The following is a 21640-nucleotide window of genomic DNA, read 5'->3' on the forward strand; positions in this document are numbered from 1 at the left end:
CTCCTAGAATGTGAGGTCCTCCCTCTCCAACAGCTAAAACAACACTGTTGTTTAATATAGAATATATGTTATACTTTATTGCCATATATGTAAATGCAAACTGCACTACTGGATGCCCAAACTGCACTACTTTTTCTGCTGATCGTGTTGGAGTAACTGCTTGGAGCCACGGAACCATTGTTTACACACATCAGCTGTTAGCACTCCGTGCTAATGCTACACCAGTCCATGCAGCGAGACCCGGTGTACTGTAAGGAGGAAACGATGGGGATGTTTACGGATTCGTGGCTCACAGCGCTAACAACGGACTCGGTTGTGGAATTGGACGGTTTCCAACTTTTACGCGGTGACGGATGACGGACAGCGGTAAGCAAAAAGGAGAGAGTCTGGCTGTGTTTGTGCGTGGAAAGGAGGAGCTGCTGCTGCTGTGCTCCTGCAGCAACGCGCACACACTTTTCCGACTAAAAATCACTGCACGTTGTTTGATTGCGTCATACGCTACTATTCGGCCTTGTTTTTAACTCACTAAACTGAAGGCCGAATGTTGCTTTTTTTGCAATATTCGCCGAATATATTCGGTGCATCCCTAATCATGATGATATACATTCAAAGCAGAGTCGTCTGTCACATCACAGGTTTGAGAACCGTGTAATTTAAAGTATTTGTAAATCTGTGCATTGAGCTGCATTGACAAAGTTGACTTTGTACAGAACCAAAATATTTTCATATTTTAAAAAGGAAATTGCATTCAAATGAATAACTGTAGACAATTTTCTATTATAATTCTTCTCTTTGTTTGAAATTATCTTATTTATTGAGTTGTTTTTTGCCTTGTAACATTGTTTTATTTTACATACTGTTGCGTTATGAAATGTAAACTTTGTTTGCAATTTGTGCTCTGATTTTACATCTCGCTTATCTTGTGATTTTCAGATATGATTCTTCTTCTCCTTTGATTTGTCCTTGCATGAAAAAAATAACTGCTTTTAACCATGGCATGTGATGGCTTTGGTGACCAATGTAAATTACTATTTAAACAGTTGCTATGATACATTGACCAAAGGGTGCTGCAAAAGCCGCAGAGAAATGATTATATAAAATGGTTAAAGAGACGTCCTATTTTCAGAGTGCTGTGCAGTGGCAGTAAAATCCAGAACATTTGTACTGTGGAGTGCGTCGATCTTTGAGTTCCTGAAGCATAATCTAAAGATTATTAAGGCTTATTTGTGTGTAATAGTAGTAGTAAAATAGTTTTTACACATTTACAAAAGAGGCCCAAAAAATTTGCTTAAATGTGAGCCTGATTTACTAAAAACACAGGAAAACATACCAGTATGTGCAATAGCTATGATGAAAAAAACAGATCACATAATGAGGATATACTGTAGCTGGTTTTAAATATCTAGTTTCTTCGATATACCTTTAACTTCATCTGATGTTCTTCTTGTTTTCCTCACAGGAAGCCTCCCATATGGTATTTCTTATGTTTATAGATTCACATTTATTTGCTTTAATAACAGAATATGTTTATTCACCTCTTCCACAATTTGATTTTTGCCCATGTAGCCAATCTGCTTTTCCACGAGAGGTTGCAATTACAAAACCTGAATTTAAACAGGGTGATTTCCACCACATTTGTGCATGCAAAGTTAGTTAATCACACAAAACAGTGTAGCAAACAGCACATGCAATCTAATTTATCACTCCTTATTTGGGATTTTAGTAAATCTGGCGCTAAACATGCTTTCACCGACGTAAAAATATAATGTATCATTATTACATAGTTTTTGGCATTGCTGCATTTTGATTACCATCATGTGAGCATAACTCAGGCTTTAGATCTGCCAATATATTTAGTTTTGTCTATGCATTTTTGAAGTTTAAAAGTAAAAATGTTAATATGTATATGATGTACTGTATATAGGATTATATGAGCATTATATGAACATGATTTTATAAAATACTTTTGATTAGTCTTAAATGTATTTATGTTTGCATTAAAAGGCCCAGAGTTAACCATTTTCTTTGTCCAATTCACATGTACATAATAAGCAACTTGTGTGAGAGAGATGAACTGCTCTTTAAGACCTGACAAATGCTTGGTGTTGATTGTTTTGAAGCTTTGATCTGTAAACAGAGGCTTCATGTATAAAAAAAAAATACAACAAATCTGAAAATGCACACCAAGACAAATCTGTTACCACACGGACAAACACACACAGACACACCCTGGGTTGAAATAAGGACATGATTCGGCCATCATCCCACACAACCTCATCCCGGGAGGGGCCGAAAATCTCCCAAGACAAATGAAGGATCAGCGCAGACACACACACATACACTAACTGTCCTAACCTGCGCAGAGTGCAGACAGTATGGAAGAACTAACCCTCCTCTGTGCCCTGAGATGACCCCACACCTCTATATTCTCCATATTTCAGCACTACTTTCAAACACCACACACCAGGATTTGTTTAGCAGGAAGAATTGACAGGTCTTTTAGAAGTGCTCCAGTCAGAGTTTGACATTGTCAGGACAGCCATTATAATTTACTGCCTCCGTGTTCACTTTTTTTCGCCCGGCAACAGTAGCAGCACTGACGTTGTTGGTGCTTTGCGAGGACTCTCACGGCTAGACCAATGAGCCGCACAAACTGTGAGACCCTCTGTGTATGTGTGTGCGTGTGTGTGTTAGATCACAAGTAGTGTGTGATTCTTCAAGTGAGATGTGCAGTAAACACGTGATTAGCTCATCTGAGGGAGCTTTTCTTTTTTTTTTCAGCTCTTATCTGTCTCTCAGAGGATTTGAAGATCTTTGGGAGGTTCAGGTTTTCGATGCACAATGACTTGTTTAAACAATTTCAGTAAAAAGTGCACCAACAGCTACCCTTTGCTCTACATTCATCACCTTCCAGACATCCAAACACACACACACAGAATTAGAAACTGTTACAGCAGTAATCAGTTGGCTGTAAATGAGGAGAGGTGGTTTCCTCTAAACCAGCATGGTCTAATAAACTCCTTCACTCACTATTCTTAAGTTACCATACAATTAGTGTGAATACAAGTCTTTTTTGGGCAGCCACACATCTATAAACTGTACCTTTACAAGTAAGCAAACAGGCTCGTTTTAGTCAGGCCTCTCCACTCTAATTACATAATCCGTTCAGGAAAATGCACAGATTTATTTGAGCCATTTGTGCGTTTTGAGAGTAAAAGTATACAACCAACATGCCTGTGGTGTAAATATCCTTTGGGAATTGAGCAAAAAAGAGATTACAAGTCAGAATTTAATTTAGAAGGTGATTTTATCCAAAGCGATGTACAACACAAGTACATCCTTACAAGGGTTAAGGGACTTGCTCAACATCCCACAGTGATGGCCGAGGTTGGATTACAAGCCCTCCTCCTTAACCGTTACACCACCACTGCCCTCAGGTCCATTTATATCCTATATGCCTGGGATACCCAAGTAAAGTGCTGGAGAGCTCCTGTCCTGCATGTGTTAGATGCTCCCCTGGTCCACCACAGCTATTGATAAAGGGTAGCTAGTTATCAGGGTATCCACAGAGTTGTATAATGACACCATTGTTAGATTTAGGGAGACAATATATATATATACGCATATATGCAAACTGCACTACTGGACTCCTAAACTGCACTACTTTTTCTGCTGCCGATCGTGTTGGGAGTTACTGCTTGGAGCCACGGAGCTACACCAGTCTATGCAGCGAGACCCAGTGTAATGTTAGGGAGGAAACGATGGGGATGATTCGTAGCTCAACAACAACACCAACAACGGACTCGGTTGTGGAATTGGACGGTTTACGCGGTGACAGACGACAGAGAGCGGTAAGGAGAGAGTCTTGCTGTGTTTGTGAGTGAAAAAGGGGAGCTGCTGCTTTGCTCCTGTAGCAACGCGCACACACTTTTCCGACTCAAAATCTCTGCACGCTGTTTGATTGCGTCATTGCGTCACACACTACTATTCGGCCTTGCCTTTAAATCACAAAACCGAAGGCCGAATGTTGCTTTTTTTGCAGTATTCGGCCGAATACATTCGGTGGCCGAAAACTCGGTGCATCCCTACTCAAAACGTAATCTGATCTTTGCATGTCCACATTTCCGTCTTCACAACATCACACCTGGGATCAAATATTCACCCTCAGCTGCTTTGAGCATGTGGTTTTCCTCCAACAGTTGAAAAACTGTGTTCTTGATTTATTTAATTCTAGTAAAGGCGAGGCAGCTGATCTAAGTTATTCAGCACCTGAGCTTCTGTGAGCATTTACTGTTATGGCAGAAGAGAGATTTCTTTTTAACAAAGTTTTCAGATTTTCAAACCCAGGAACAACTTTTTATCTGAGAGTATGAGATGTCTCCGTGTGTACCGCTTGTGTGTCTGTGTGTGTGTGCATGCATGTGTTGCATTCATTAGTTTCTACATGCAGCTGAGCTGAGAGCACAAACAGTGGCTGGACCTAAGAAGAAAGAAAGAAAGACGACAATGCGGCAAAACAGTCCCGCGTTACCTTTTTGCGAACTGAAATCTGCCCATTGGACACCTAAAAAAGGCAAACACAATCAAATACAGAGCACACTTTGTTTGATAGACAGACCTTCACAATCTGCATTATAATAGGCATTCCACTGCCTACTTGTGTGTACCACTTGTTCTACTGTGGGTACTGCCCTTGATTGAACCGACCTGCTCAGCGTGATGAATGAATGGCGCGCTCATCAGGAAAAGCAGCTGCCTGTCCTGTAGCCAGTGCAAACAGCAGCTGTCCCCCATATTAGTGTGTGAGAGACACTACGAGACCTTATTATTGTAGCCAATTAGTTCTAAGTCCCAGAGACCTGGTTACAACTACACTGTAGCGTGAACAGGCTTTTTTAGATGTTAATGCGTTTACCATGCAATAAATAGCATTTTTAGTCAGGTTATCGTTTGCACTAAAATGTGTTTCATCATCATCATCAAACACACAAAAGATAATACTAAGAATAAGGGAGGGAGGACTTACTGTTCTGGCAGTGGACGCCGTCAAATCCCTGCTGGCATTTGCACAGGTACTCGCTAAACACGTCACCTCTGCGTGACTTGTTCATCCCTTCACAGATAGCATCATTCTTACATGGGTTGGGATGGCACGGCCCTTTGACATTAGGGGGAAAAACACAAAATGAGCTGTGTAGTAAATACTTGTCTTTTTATGTAAACCCTGGATTGGCTGCACTGCTGAGATCACAGAATAAGATGTAGTTTCTTACCCGTCTCTGTCTCATTGCAGGTTTCTCCAGAAAAGCCATCAGGGCAGATGCACATAAATGGAGCTCCTGAGCCGGTCACACAGATACCCCCATTACTGCACATGTTCACCTCGCAGTAATCAGCTGCAGACACACAGAACATAAAGGATTTCACTATGACAACTCGATTTCCTTTAACCAACTGTAGTTTTTCTGTCTTCGGTTAAACATCAAGGATGACCAGAAACCATGAAGTGTTGATCTTGGGCCAGAGGTGGGCAACTCCAGTCCTCAAGGGCCAGATTCCTGAGATTTTTTAGATGTCTCCCTGCTCCAATGTGTGGTCTGCAGAAGCATGATAACGAGCCATACATTTGATTCAGGTGTGTTGGAGCAGGAACACATCGAAAAGTCATTCTCCACCACCAAGTGCATTATGCATCGTCCTCACAGTAGAAGACAGAAAACAGAGTCGTAGTCAGACTTTGGAGACGTCATTATTAGCCCACAGCCCCTAGACAAGCTGGTGCTTACCCTCAACTTACACTGGCCGTAAGTAAGGCCACTCTCCCCCACCTACATATTTTTGAAGAATATCATGACTTTTTACCATATATTTAAGCAATATCAAACGAGAGGGAGTGCTGAAATATCACAATAGCCTTTGGCCTGATGCCTACAACTGAATCCTACCAGAGCTGATATTTCTGCACAACAGCACGACCTCGAGTGCGATATTGCTGTTATACAACAGTTCAACAAGTGCATTTTATAGTTAACAGTAATAAGTGACAATAGATTATGATTTGTTTTATTTTTTTTTTTAATCATTTGGCTCAGCCAACAAAAATATTTCCACAACTGGAGAGCACACTCTGTACTGCCGTGTAGTTAGCCTAAGATGTAATGGTAATTAACGGTATTTAGATCAGCTGTAGAGCTGGAGTGATATGATCCGTAACAAGTCCCGGTGCTGCTGTTGCTCTATATCAGCACTTTTGGAATGTCTGTTGTCTAATCAAATTACTTGGTCGGAACTAACGGTTGTATAAATTAAATTTAACAGGTCGTTGACTGTATAACAAGTGTTTAGAAGACAGACAAGATTTAACTAAATCCCTATTGGGCATTTGGTAGGATTTTGGGACATTTAGTACGTCAGTGAAAATAAATAAAACCAATCATCCAATTTCACCGAGATTTTACCATTTTACACTCATCAGTGATTTCCAGCTCATTATTCCCATTCAAACATCCAATATTTCTATGTTTTCTGAATGCTGTTTTTTAAAAAACATGCTGATGAATGAGGAGCAGCTTCCTACTGTGATGGTCTGAACAGCTGAGTAAGCTGTCACAGTACTGTGAAGGCAACAGCAAACACTGGACGCTTTCACTGCCAGCAAAAGGTGGAGCAAAACACATGGTGGCTTTTACAGGAGTTAAAGATGTATGAAATATAAACAAATAAGTGATAAAATGATGACAGTAATCCATCCGATGTAGAGTTTTAATTGACACCAAGTTCGAAAAAAAGATTTTCAAGATTTATGGGGTCTTAAAAGTAAATCCTATGTTATTACGGTACATGGGAATTATATAGAGGTCCACCCATTTAAAAAGAAGTGATAATTTAGACAACTGTGAATGAATTTAAAGTTGACCCCCTGGTGTAAAATTGTTGATCTGTGTCAGCAAACAAGGTCATAAACTCTTGTATTTACTTTTTTGGAAATAGCTCCTATTCTTAGCTTCCTTAAATTAGAGTCATGGCAGCAGATAAACACACGTTGGGAGTCAGCAACAGAAACGGGGTGCTTTGGTTGTGCTGCGGGTGTAATTCTCACAGCCTGCGAGGCCACAGCTGAAAGTAGGATTTAATGTGTATTGCCACCTACTTCCTCCACTTCATATCTTTGCTTGTTTTTCTATGACAAGGTTTTAAAATCCATATTAAATGTGTCCTTCTGCAGGTCTAACAGCTCCCACTCTACTCTGAAGACTTTTTAAAAGATGTTGAAGTGTTTCTGTGAGTATTTATGCCCGTTCACCAAGGTATAAAACTAGAAAATGGCACAACTATGGACAATATATGTCTGTTTGAAAAGACGACCATGTGTGCATCAAATTAACTGCGAGCAAAATAAGATAAAGACATCCTGTGAGAACAAACTTTTATTACAAACTGACTCCCTTAAGCCAGTTTAATCGCAAACTCACCGCCTGTTATCTTTGGCGGAGGAACTGAACCTCCGACACTGCCCACAGTTGATCTAGAAAACCTTGAACCCAAAAGATAACACAAATCTAATGGGTTGCATAAATCCAATGCGTAAAGCCACAAATGGCTTCATGCATTTGTGGTAAGGACAGAAAGTGTAGTTTGATATTTGTAGTGTAGTCTAGTCCACCCTGAAAGGTCTTGGTTGTTCCTTGTCCAAGAGAATGAAAATGTGAAGCAAAAAGTCTAAAAATTCAGAAGTGATTTAAAAAAAAAAGCCAAACCATGCCCTTAATTTAGCATGTTTATTCTATATAGACGTAGGCATCGGCTCCAGAGTTCCACAGCCCTGTTTAGAATAAGTGGGTTCACATGATTATTGGATGGCCCCTGCCAAATCACATAAAAATTTGACTCACTTGTGAACACAGTGTTAGCGATCAATTTCTTATATTATTTTCATTGAATAGACACTTTTTCTAAACCTTGCATGTGTGTATACACTACAGTAGGATAAAATAGGTGTCATTTTACCTGCATTCACGCTATGATACAACTCAAAATGCACGATTCATCAGGATTCTTTGTGTGTGAAATTCCTCCATACTGTGCTAGGGCTCTGTCATTACCTTACATGGTGACCAACTTTGCCTTAACCACAGTGAGTGATTGGAAAAGTATGAGCAGTTATGTTTGGCAGGAAAGATTTTTTTCCAAAAGGGCATTGTATCGCGCTTATGAGTCATGCTCTGTGGCTTTCCCACAGCGCCTCAGCACAGGAAGGAGGTTTGAATCCGAGACCGGAACCAAAGATTTTAGATTGGATTTTAGGGAAAAACTCAAACAAAAGGGTTCATTAACAATTCTTTTAGACACTAGACATGTTACACACTTTGGGACAGACACACTTCAGGAGTATGAGAGAAAGCTGCAGACACTGTTAATGCGTAAAAGCATTGAGATTATACAATATTAATCCATTGGATGATAAATGGGACAGCGCTTTGATCATTTTCACTTTATTACAGCACAGACGTGTCTATTCACACTAGGATGAGAGCGCATTGTTTCACTGCTGACGCTGTCAGCGCTACTATAGCGTGCGTATGCATGTATGTATTTATGTATGAATGAAAGAATGAAGGATCAGGGTAACTCATTCCTGGGTAGAGTGCTGGCTGGTGGGGCCTGGAAGTCGGTCGTCTGTCATCATTCATTCATCTACAGCTGACTATAGATCAGTCCATCACTAAATGAAAGGATTGCATTTATCCATTAATAATCTTACTTTTCCAAGTGCAGCTGTCAAATCCACACACAAACCAGGATCTTCTAACAATGGGCAGGTCATTTTCTAAGAGAACTGATAGGCCAGGAGGCGGGACTTTTTAATACTCGCTCAGATCTTATCCACTTAATAACCTTGTAATTAAGTGGATAAGTTAGGTGTTCAGTAGGGGTGTGAAAAAAAACATTTTTTTTGGGTGCTGCTGATTTTAAATAGTCTTTTTTTTAATTTTTTAAATCAATTTGAAAAAGAAAATTTCTGCTATTCAATCAATATTTTTCACGTTTTTGTGGATGTGTGTTTTCTACTGTTGGAGACATTGGCACTTCTCAGCGGAGCAGCCGAACTACTGGGCATGTTGACCAGCTCCTGTTCCTACAGAAAAACCTTGAAAATTGTGCCACTTCCGCACCTCCACTCCGGTAGATATAATATAATAACAATAGGATGTTTTGAAGCAAATAGTTTTGACTCAATTTGTCCTCTGAACGATCAATATCTTACATATACAGCAACTTCATTTTTCATCTCCATGTTTAATTTTGATATTAACTGGGTAGAATATCGCAATTTATCGTGATATTGCGATACTGTAATAATATCGTATCGTGACCCAAGTATTGTGATACGTATTGTATTGCAACATCCTTGCCAATACTCACCCCTAGTGTTACTATGGTGATTTAGCCTGGTACGATAATAGCCAGCGTCGTAGTATATAACTGCTTAAATCCCGCGATAAGAGGAAATCCAGATTCGTAGTACAGGCCCTTGGTGTCGATAGCGGACTAGCAACAAGCTCAGGCTGCTGCAATGTAATGTTAATCTTTACTTCATATTACCTTTAGGTTCTACTTTGGAAGAAAATCCTTTAAAGAGGGAAGTGCACCCGATCCAATGTCATCAATAAACACGCGGTAGTTCTCAGGGAACAGCAGCGAACGTGAATAGATCACTGTAACTTACTTCCTACGTACAATCACAGTCTCAAAGTTTTTTAAAAAGCCTTTCAAGGTCAGGTTTATCACAAATGAGCCAGTGAACACAAACCTCTCCAGCCCCATTACACAATTGGAAAGTGTCTGTTAAGCATGTTTGGCATGATTTTGGGATATTCATTAGTAATTATATGTAATTGGGGAGATCTGATGAAATGAAACTTGAGCACATCTGAAACGTAACATCAGAGACTCTTCACACTCTGCCTACATCACATGCATTGTAGGTTATTTGGGATCGGAAGCTCAATGGTTTTGAGGAATTAAAGTTATTGTTTGAATATATATTCTTTTAGTACACAAACAGGGGTGGGAAAAATGGAAGAACATCGCATTATGAAAGATGCATTAGGACAGATTTTAAATCGTGCAACATATAGACTTTGTAAGGACACTGCCCTATGCGCCGTCATGCACAGCGTGGCATGCTGGGGAATATAGGCTTGCAGGCAAGTGTGGGAACTCGGTGTTCCAGAAAGTGAAGGAGAGCGGCTTACGTCATGCACACAAACACATCCAGCACTCGTTAAAACTGCCATGGTCTTCTAATCTTATGTCCCGCATGGCCAGTTATCCAGATTTGACATACTGTAATGAGGAGAGGGGAACTGGATATATATAGATATATATATATATGTGTCATAGAAAGTGGATTCATCAGGACAAGTGCTAATGTGTCTTTCATTACTCAGTGTTTTCACGGTATTAAGAGCAGCAGGACTCCAGCTGCAGGTGAGCTTTCAGTGAACTGCCTTTGCTGCTCTGCCATCTGCTGCTTCCAAAAAAAAAGAAAATCAACAAAGCACTAAAAATACACACTCATGGACACGCACAATCAACAACAAAAAGTTTTAAGATTTTTCCCTTTCCTTTCCTCACAATCTGACAGTGTTGTCCTTGGCCTGGAGTTCAAACTCACAACAGTGTGTTTAACATTCAGAATAGATGACTGGAAAGTGGCACGACCTGCAGTACAAATGGCAGCTGAAATTGTAATTATTAGATTATTCTGATGAATCTTTGATAAATGAAGCTGTTCTAAAGTCAGATCTTATATCAGTCTATCAAGAGACCTGAGAGTAATAGTGGGAAATGTGAGGACCCATCACATCCGGAGACGAAAAGCAGCCTAAAAAAAGCTTCACATTTTATCTTGCTCCAAATTACAGCCATGACAATGTGCTCAATGTGTTAATAGTTAACAAGAGCAACTGGGATGAAACGAAGCCTCCTCTGCTCCACTCAATAAATGATGATTCAATTTGGCAAATCCTGCCGCTCCTGTTCTCTCACTAGTTAGTTTGTCATGAGGCTACAATTTCTGATCCTGAATGTGATATACCAAGTACGAAGACTTAAACACCAGACCATGAGGTTTCATATTTCGAAGATTAACATAATTGAATCTTTTATTTGGTTGTACTCATTTAAAATTTAGGTTTAGGATTAATTTCTAAAAAGTCTTTTGAGACCTGTCATTATTAGGGTGATGTGAGAGAAAAAACAGCATTTTGGGGAAAAAAATTAAATAAAATTTAAAATCGGTAATTACATTTTTAATGGACAAGGAAAATGTACAATGGAATAAAGTGCATTTAAAATGTTTTAAAATATATATTATGACATGTATTTTGGTGCAGCCATTTAATTTGCCTAAAAGAAGAAACATCATGATGAGGTGCTCATATGCAGGTAGATGACATTGCACTTTAGTCTGTATACATGGGAAAGCATAGTTAACATAAGATAATAGTAGTGGTTCTTTTAGCTATAGTTAAATGTCGATGTGACCTGAGCGAATAATCATTTTTTTAGATTTGAGTTTTTTTTATTGCGGACGATTTAAAAAATAAAAAATTGGGGTTGATTTTGTTACGTTTGATAAAATAAAATAAAAACTTGTTTTGAGAGATCTGTCATTTGTACTTTTTGTTTTCTTTTAAAAAGCAGAGGGGAAATCGGGAAAAATCGGAAATCAAATGTTTTGTGATAAAGCCATATCGCCCAGCTCTACTTCTCACAGTGGATATTATGTCATACTTAAATTAAAAAAAACTGTTGAGCGTTGGTTCTTGTCTGTCATTTGCAGGCTACTGTATAGTAAATTAACTTGATTTATACAGTGTTTTAATTACCTCAAAGGACTACTTATGCATATTCATGAGTATGCGTGTCTGTAGACGCTGATTCCACTCAACAGCTGATCACTAGCGATTTTCTTTTGCTATCCACACAATCTTATTATTTTCATCCAAAAAATACACATTACCGTAAAACACATGGCTATTGTGATTGTGAGTCAGACAAACACTGTTTCAGGGTGTGTGTGGCAGCAGCAGCGGAGTCAATCAGCTGAGTGAGCTGCTTCAAACACTCACCGGAGCTGCTACGTTGCTTTCATGTCATCCTCTCCACTACTTAGGGATCGGAATCGAAAATCGGTTCTTTTTGAGAACCGGTTCCCAGTAATCCAATTCCTAGGAATTGTTTGTTTGCTTGCCTGTCAATTCCGCTCATCGGTTTGTCTTACGTTGCAAATACATGACGTCACACAAGCAGCGTGTTGTTTAAACCATAGACTTGTGGCTTCGTATTTAGGAGTCGGTGATGATTTGCATAGTTTTTTTGGCATTTTAGACGGTGTTTGAAGCCTGTTTGAAGTCACCAGAACGGGAGGGGGGTGGGCGGTGCACCTGATGAGCAGTCCCGCCGGGAAACATTTTACCATTAAAAAAAAAAGTTCCGGTGACAGCGTTTCATGCCGATTCTGTCCATTTCCTCGTTTAACAGTGTACAACTGAACAATCAATGTGTGTTGCCAAAAATCAGGCTTTACCCTATACAGTACCTGGCTCACGATGATTAGCTGTTGAGGATGTAAACTTGAGGTTCTGTAATCCCCTTCTGGTACTGAAATTGCATCAGCAGCCTGACAGTGACAGCATTCATAGATTTCTAAAGTGGAAAATACTTTTTTTTGTCCATTACGCTTTTAAAAAAGGTAATAAGTGCCATTTTTTAAACTTAAAGTACGGGTAGTACTCGTACCAATCCTCAAATCTGAGTTATCGTACCTAACCTAAACAGTGGCATCATCAGTGCATCTCTGATATTAATAATTTAAAACCCTGTGAACTTTACACACAATTGAGCATTGATCCAATGGGTCTACATTTAGCTCTAGCTCACTCAGCTAACCTACTGTATGCTGTGCAGTTGTGTAGAAAGGCTCAGCCTTGACATGGAAACACCAATATTCCTTTCACTTTCTTTGCAACAAACACCACGCTGCAACATGCTGAAGTGAGATGGTTTTTTATCAGTTGTGACACAGTATAAACATTTGACACAGCCAGGATCACCACCTACTCACTCACAAATGCTCTGTTGGAGCGGAGGAGGCTCAGCAAGCACTGTGGTGGGTGAAAGGTCAACTGCATCTCCCTGTTAACAGCTGTACCCGGAAGAGCAAATTACCCTGTGGTCAAGGCTAGCTTACCACCAATTTTCTTCTCACCTGAGAATCAATATGGATAATCCTCGCAAGAGACCATTACACACAAATTAAAGCTATTATCAGAATGCATGCATCGGGCATTCATACACAGTCTTTAATTCTCCTGCAGAAAGAAAGTTAAATAGTAATTTAGGTTATTGCACAGGCTGTGAAATAAGTGGTGCTTTGAGTATGCTGTAATTTAAGGCAGAGGATCAGAATGAAAATGAATAAAGTGGAAATAAGCTAATAAAGAAATACTGATATTTAAATTACACAGAATTTTTTTTTTTATTGGTTAGCGTCTGTAATTAGCCATAGTGGGTGTCTCTTCTTAACACCTGCATGCTGTGCATTAATGACATGTAAACAATGAATAATATCAATAATGGCTTGGATTTATAAAGTGCTTTTCTCAAGGAGACTCAAAGCGCGTCGAGAAACCATTTATCATTCACACCAGTCACTCGCATCAGTCATACCCGTGGTGGTAAGCTACAATGTAGCCATAGCTGCCCTGGGACATACTGACAGAAGTATAGCTGCTATTTCGTGCCTACGGTTCCTCTGACCACCACCAACATTCATGCACAATTCAAACCCATTCAAACAAGGCAATGTGGATAAAGTGCCTTGCCCAAGGACACAACGACTTGGATAGAGTGGGATTCAAACCCCAACCCTTCGGTTATTGGACGATCCACTTAACCACGATCGCCCAAATGACTCCTTATCCATGATTTATTGCAATTTACACATGTAGTGTAGTGTATTTTAATGAGTAGTTTAATTAAATATCAAACTGACTTGTGATGCACATTGTTTTTTTCGGAACTATGGCTTGTATGTTGTTTATAGAAGTGTATGATTCAACTTTTGTTTTTTGGATAAGAAAAATAAGAATATTCAAATCACAATCATTACTATTGAATCGTAATACTTGTAGAATCTAGGGGTGTCCCGATCCGATATCAGCCTAAAAACGAATATCGGATTCAAATTTCCGATTTTATTTTTTTGCAATTAATTTTTTTATTTATTTTATTCAGTTATAGAATACTGTAGATTAGGGGTGCCGGACGCCAGTCCTTGAGGGCCGGATTCCTGAGACTTTCAGATTTGTCCTTGCTCCAACACACATTGTTGAAACCAATGTGTTGACATCAAGCTCTGCAGAAGCATAATAACTGTGTGCGCGTGTGTTTACACAGTGTAGTTTTCTCAAGAATGATTCTACACTAGTATACAGGTTATGACATTCTAACATCCTAACAATACTTACCTTAGCTCCTAGAATCGGTGTACATAATCTGACAACCAGAACCGCAATATATATTGATTCAGCACCAAAGTATCTTGATAAAATCAAATTGGGTCAAAAGCAAATCGTCCCAGCACTTATCAGTATATACACAGGGTAGATTGGTTTCAATGGTCAGAAAAGCAGCAAGTTGCTTAGAAAATAGATGAACGGCTTCAATGATTTCTTTTTAATATAATATAAAAACATGTAAATTCTTCAAAGAAATCCTTTATTTGTACACTGGTAGATGTGGGGAAGCAAATAAATGTTTGATTCCTTTATAATTTAGAAAAACTAAGTCACAAATAATCTAATTATTACATTATCTTTGACTTAATTTTAAGATCAAACTGAACGAATCTCTTCAGTCAGTGGGTAAATTCTACTCTATTAATTCTACGCAATTTCTATCATCTTCAATTCCCCAGTAAAATAACCCGATTCACAAAGTCATACAAAAACCTCAGACCTGTGAATGATTGGTAAATGCACACAGATTATATTTTAGTGTGAGTAATAACTCTCTAACATAATGGATTGAATAAATGAAGAGAAGAGAGTAAGAGTTGTTTCAAGTAGGCCATCAAAGCAGGAAATACGCACACTGTATGAAATTTAACTCCATGTTTTCCATGACATCGCTGAGCAGAAATGGAGACGAGACATTTTACTTTTTCCATCCATCGCCCTAAATGTGTGTATGATGTATTGAAATGCAAACAAAGCCCTCTGCCACTGGCATTGGGTTCACACTGGAGAAGTATTGTAGCCAGTCTGTATGTGTCGTGCTACTTAAAACGGGTCACTCTACACAAAGTGCCTTTGGGCATTAGCTTCGTCATTGCATGACAACACATGACCGCAATAAAATCTAATTTAAAAAAAAAAAAAAAAAACATGAATTATAGCTCAGTTTTAATTGGACCTCATGGAGAACATGAAAACTCCACAAAGAAAGATCTTAGGAAGGTTTCCAGGCTCATAAAATCATGTTTACTTAAAAAAAAAAAAAAAAAAAAAATCAAGTCCCAACTTGTAATTGTGAACAAGGAGTGCCTTTGGGCATTGGCTGTGTCACTGCATGACAACAATACTCGACAGCAACAAAATATATTGAAAATATTCATGCTTGAATTTTATGTAAACATAAAGTGCATATTTAGCTCATTTTTCTTTCATTTGAGACAAATTCATGTAAAACAGCATGTTATATATCATTGTTAAAAATGTGTTAAGATGAAAAATACATGTAAATGTCAAATCTAAATGTTAAACGTAAATCTAAATGTGAAACAACAATGTTAAATCTACATATTAAACAGGTGCTGACCAGCCACATTTAGATTTGCTATTTATTATTTACATTTAGATTTAGTTTTAAACAGTAGGGGTATGCCAAAATATCGATACGACGATATATCGCAAGGTTTCGTCTCACAATACGTTATCGATTCACTGGTGTCAAATATCACTTTTTTTTTTATTGATTTAATTTTTTTTTTAAATTGCAACATACAAGACATGACACAAACAATATATATTTACATGATATACAGAGATAATGCAGTACACAGACACACAGTACAATGAGACAATAGGTGATGAGTGGATATTTATAAACTTGTGTGTGTGTGTGTTAAGAAGAGCCAATGAGCAGTATACACTTTTACTTGGCCGTCATTGATGTAAAATTGATTGATAATGTTTTGTAATTCCTGTGAAATGGATAGAGTGCAGTCAATAAATTCTTAATTTCTTCAGTGATACAGATATCGTAATGTATCGTGGATTAATTTTACCGCGATATATCGATTATTGTTGTATTGCATGGTGATATCGTTATGTATTGTATCGCGAGGTACCTGGCGCCTTATTAAACATTTAGATTTAACATTTACTTCAATTAGATTTAATATTTACATTCAAATTTGTTTTTCATGAGTATACATTTTTAACAATGATATAGAACATGTTTTACATGATTTATTGTCTCAAATGAAAGAAAAAAAAATAGCTAAATGTGAGGAAAGCGGGATAAATGTTCAAAATATGTCAGATATGAAAAAAGTGACTGAGTTTTTACATTCGGTACCCCATAATGTGCATGTGTTAAAGGTTGTATGTGTTAAAGGTTGTATGTGTTAAAGGTTGTATGTGTTAAAGGTTGTATGTGTTAAAGGTTGTATGTGTTAAAGGTTGTCCTGTCCTTGGAAACAGATGAACTACAGCCTCTCAAAAAGCTGCTCCGTTACTTTTATACTTTGGCTGATGGCGCTGTTTACTGTCATACCCCATAATGTGCATGTGTTAAAGGTTGTATGTGTTAAAGGTTGTATGTGTTAAAGGCTGTATGTGTTAAAGGTTGTATGTGTTAAAGGTTGTCCTGTCCTTGGAAACAGATGAACTACAGCCTCTCAAAAAGCTGCTCCGTTACTTTTATACTTTGGCTGATGGCGCTGTTTACTGTCATAGCACATACACATACGCGCACACACAGTGCTAAAACGCGCGCACACACACACACACACACACTAAGTCCAGCACTTCAACAACAGAGCCCCCTCTTTAAGTACCCACAGCTGCTGTTAACGAACACTAAGTAGAACAGACTCACCGTTCACCGCAAACACCAGACAGGCTGTTGTTAAAAGTTGTAGACAGAGGAAGGAATGATGTTGGAGCTTCATGGCTGCCGTTTGTGAGGACGCAGTGTTGTTGTTAAAGCAGGTTTACAGCACAGCAGGACTGGTGAACGCTGTGTTTCTGTCCGCGTTGTTAGTGTGGTTGTGCCGCTCTCTCAACTATCACACATACCGAGCATGTGCACCTCGAACCTCAGCCAATCAGCTTCAGTCATGTACTTGTAGCTCCGCCCTCTTCGTCTCTCTGTTTAAAAACAACACAGCGCCAGAAATTCGCCTGGAAACTTGTTTTTTTTTGTTTTTTTCTTCATTTTTTTGTTTTTTGGCAAAGTTTGAAATACAAATGAAACATTAAAATAATAACAAAAAATAAATACAAATTGACCGACATTAAAATTAAGTGATTATATAGACGGTTTTCATCGACGTCATATTGTGGGCAGTAACCCGGATGCACGGCCATACTGGAGGCATACGGAGGTAAACACTGCGATAGATAAATGTCCGTAGCAACACAAAAGCTCCTCAAACAGTGTTATAGATGCAAAGGCATACAGGGAAGGACTTGGAAAAGTTAGGGTTTATTGGTGGTGCAGCTCCATACAAGTTGGCTCCTTCTTCTTGGATCAATGACGACCCGGAGAGTCTTCCGTCTATTGCTTATCCTGATATGGTCAACTACCTGGTTTTAACCCTAACCAAATCTGGGTCATCCTTTGGATAAAGGTCTGACCTTTTACCTGGAATACAATGAGAAATACAGCATATTTTAGCTCTACATTTTAAGAACTGTGTTGCTACTGTAGCTGGCAATTAAATGTGATTATATTAAGTCAAAAATGCCACATGCAGTAGCTTGATATTAATTATATTCTTATCATAATACTAGGAATTTAGTTATCAACAATTTACTTACCTGACAAGAAATGGACTGAACAAATTCGGATTTTGTCCAGATTTTTGCCTCGTAGATCCTGGTTTAGCTTTGCTAACCGCAAGTGCCTCCTTTCCTCTGATAACTTTTGACATTGTTCTCCCTGATTTGTTATAACTATTGGCAGTCTATAAAACTCCAAATGTTTTTCCCTGTTGGGTCGATTTGTACAGCCAAAAACACGGCAATAATTCACCATTTACTTTCGTTTGACGTTCGGAATCTGTTTTGTAAACCTGCTGAGTACCTCCAATATGGCGTCTTCCGGTTTGATGACGCTGTGATGATGCGCCGTGAAAACCCTCTATTTCATAAGGCACGACAGGGAAGACCCCCCAGGGGGGCTCCCAGCCTCCCAATATACTTCATGCATACATCCCTAATTATCAATTATCAATATGTACTGTATCAATGTATCATTGAATTTATTTATTACAATCTAATTTCCTCACTATTGATATTGTTTAAATAATACATTCTCTCTAATCCTGATTGTTTTTTATTTACTGTCACATGGTCTATCTATCTATCTATCTATCTATCTATCTATCTATCTATCTATCTATCTATCTATCTATCTATCTATCTATCTATCTATCCAACTAGCAATTATTGCAGTGCATTCTTTTGTTGCATGTTAAAATGTGGTCATTATTTAAACTTAAATTTTTGTACCAAAAATTCCTACTGTCATATTCTATTTTTTTTAATGTTATTTTACTGTACTTATGTTTCCATGACTGGATATTAGATCCATTCATCCCTAGACAGTAAGTCCCAAGGAAAACAGGGTTCAGGCCCACTTTTTTTTGCAAAAATGTTGCCTGACCCCCATTATATAATGTATATTTGCAGAATCCAAAATCCACTTTTTCATTTGCATATATATATATATTTCTATAGCAAAGATTTGCACATTAATGACTGAAAATGGTTGCTTTTAGACTTTACCGTAGTGATACCCGTCTATCCATGTTCTGTCAATGTTCGATTCACATTCACTGTTATGACACTTTACATGAAGGTTTCTCTTTTCCAAAATTCCAAGAGCTATTCAACAATAATGTTGGTATTATACCACGCTCACTCTTAAATACCTGCCAGTCAGCCCTGTAGCCTAGTAACAACCCGAGATGAAACACAAGAAAAAAATCCTTAATATGTTAGGGTTTTCTTTTATTCAGACAACTTTTGTCTCATAAGGACACATCAAAGTGATCAGCAGACGCCTCTGAGGAAGACTGGCAGTTGGCAGTCAGAACATGTCAGGGGATCAAAGTAAATTTCCTGTAAAAAGTTGTCTGAATAAAAGAAAACCATAACATTATTAAAAAAGAAGACAAAATTAATTTGCTGGGATTAAGAAATCCATCATTTTAATCATCTTCTTGTACTGTTGTATCACTTATTTTGTGTATATATTTTAATCAGATAAAGATGTCTTGAAATGTGTGAAATCTGCAGCTCTTTCTCTCATAGGTACAATCAAAAATAGTTTTCTATACAGTAGCCTTCCATCCAAGCAAAGTTTGGGCATATATGATGGAATCCCTGTAAGAACCTCATTAGTTGGACACAGAGTAAGAATAGAAGAAAGGAAAAGATCATTGACTACACAATTAGATGTTTGAATAACTGCTGTCAGGATGGTTGTTGTGACGGTCACACAGATTAATGAAACTGAAGAAAATGTGAACATTGTATTCCATTCTTCATATGGTAAGTGCGGCAACTAGCTGGAAGAAAAGGTTGAAGATCTCCAGATTCAAACATTTAGTAAAATAAAATAAATAATCTGATGCTCCCATCTTTCAATGCTGACGTTGGTGCATGCTGTGTTTCAAACCAAATAATGGAAAATAAAATAAATCACAGGGACAGAAAATCACATAAAAACACACATTTACTGTTTTTGGACTATGTGAGGAAACACGAGTACATGCAGAAAACCTACACCAGTTTAAGATCATGCAAACACTATAGGACCTTCTTGCTCTGCAGATCAGTCTATAAGAGCTTCAAGACTAAAAGAAAAGTAAATAAACTTGCTAAAAAGAGTATCTTTATGCTGAAAATAAAAGCCCTAACATCTACCCAAAAGAACAACATGTTTTATCTTGCTTTACAACAGTAAAGTGAATTATTTGCACACAACAGCCCACAAAAACTGCTCATGGGAACCAAAGCTGTACAAGTGCAGGCTTTGAAACTGTGATGAAGCAGAAGTGTGCGATACATTGTGACACCTGAGAGGTTATGATAAATATATACAGACATTATGTGGTTGGTGACGTGTCAGGCTTGTGATTCTTCTGGTTAGCCAAAGCTTTTTCCTCATGACCAACTTTCACCTGTGTGAAATCAGTCAAACATGTCAAATCGAAAGGGAAACGAGTCCTCAGTGTTTGATTCCACGTCCAACCCCAGAGTGCCGATTAATCCTGTGAACCCAGGCTTTAAGAACATGAAGTTCCTTTGAAGAAAAGTTATATCTCTGCTATGTCAGTCAGTGTGTGTATGTCAGTCAGCTGCTGTTTTTAGGTTTGTCATCTGTTGACAAGTTTTACTTCCAAAGAAACACCACAGAAGTGAAAATGGCTGTGGGTAGAGAATGTAATCCTAATGCAGTCTTTTATTTTTACCAAGCTGATTAGGGTTTTATCATGTGTCTTTAAAACAGGTTCTGGTGTTATGTTTAACAATTGGTCAATAGATTCAAGAAAAAAACACTACATATCAATTAGATATTTCTGCCTTTGTGAAAAACTTTACTTTTAAACGACTACCCTTGAAAAAGAAAATCATCATTGGTATTATAAACTAGTATTTTTTAATACTTTTACTGTGTGTATGTTTTATAAATATATGTAAAAATATCATGAATGTTTTTGTTTTTTTTTTAAAGTGACTTATTCTATATTATACTATATGAGTATTTTATTTGTGGGCAACAATTATGCAATTTATTCATTTACATTCAAACAATTTGCAACTGTGGGCAGTTAATTATAAACCTGTGCTGCTTAACCTTTTTATTACCAAGCATTTTTCCTTCCCCCATCTCTGATTAGTGAAACTCATCAGTCACGTGTTTCTGCTTCTGGTTTTGAACGGAAGTGGAGGAAGAAAAAAAATAATAATCTCAAGGAAAAGCATTACCTGTGCACCATGGTGGTATATTTGTGGCTTTATTAATCAAACAATGTGTGTCAATCAAAAAAAAATATTTTCAATTAAAACCTTCCCTCCAATAATAATACAAAAAAAACACCTTTTCATACAGGGGAAAAAAAGACTTTTTTGGGTGTCAAATACTTATTTGCATTTTAAATAGATTTATTTATTTATTATTGAAGCAACTGTTTTAAATGACTTTTTTTTATTTTAAAACAAATAAAATAGCCACAAATCTACCTCCATAATTACCCTCTTATACTGTAATTAGTGAGTTACCAAAGGGCTCCCTCTTGTGTCAAACATATTCATTGCATACATCGGATTACAAT

General features: G+C 37.9%; 1 protein-coding gene across 4 annotated transcripts in view; it reads right to left on the reverse strand.

Moving 5' to 3' along the window:
• mfge8b (milk fat globule EGF and factor V/VIII domain containing b) overlaps positions 1–17386 on the reverse strand; it is a 30325-nt gene extending 12939 nt beyond the window's left edge. Inside the window, exons 1-4 of one of the 4 annotated variants that reach the window (XM_028449503.1) lie at positions 17173–17386; positions 5274–5396; positions 5027–5158; positions 4532–4564 (exon numbers count right to left, since the gene is read on the reverse strand). In XM_028449503.1, coding sequence (XP_028305304.1) covers positions 4532–4564; positions 5027–5158; positions 5274–5396; positions 17173–17245 — 361 coding nt within the window. In that variant the 5' untranslated portion in view covers positions 17246–17386. The remainder of the gene's footprint in view (positions 1–4531; positions 4565–5026; positions 5159–5273; positions 5397–17172) is intronic. The other 3 variants (XM_028449504.1, XM_028449505.1, XM_028449506.1) reach the window with 3 other exon arrangements.
• Positions 17387–21640: the final 4254 nt, after the last annotated feature.

The sequence above is a fragment of the Gouania willdenowi genome, chromosome 6 (genome assembly GCF_900634775.1).
Source record: "Gouania willdenowi chromosome 6, fGouWil2.1, whole genome shotgun sequence".
Taxonomy (NCBI): domain Eukaryota; kingdom Metazoa; phylum Chordata; class Actinopteri; order Blenniiformes; family Gobiesocidae; genus Gouania; species Gouania willdenowi.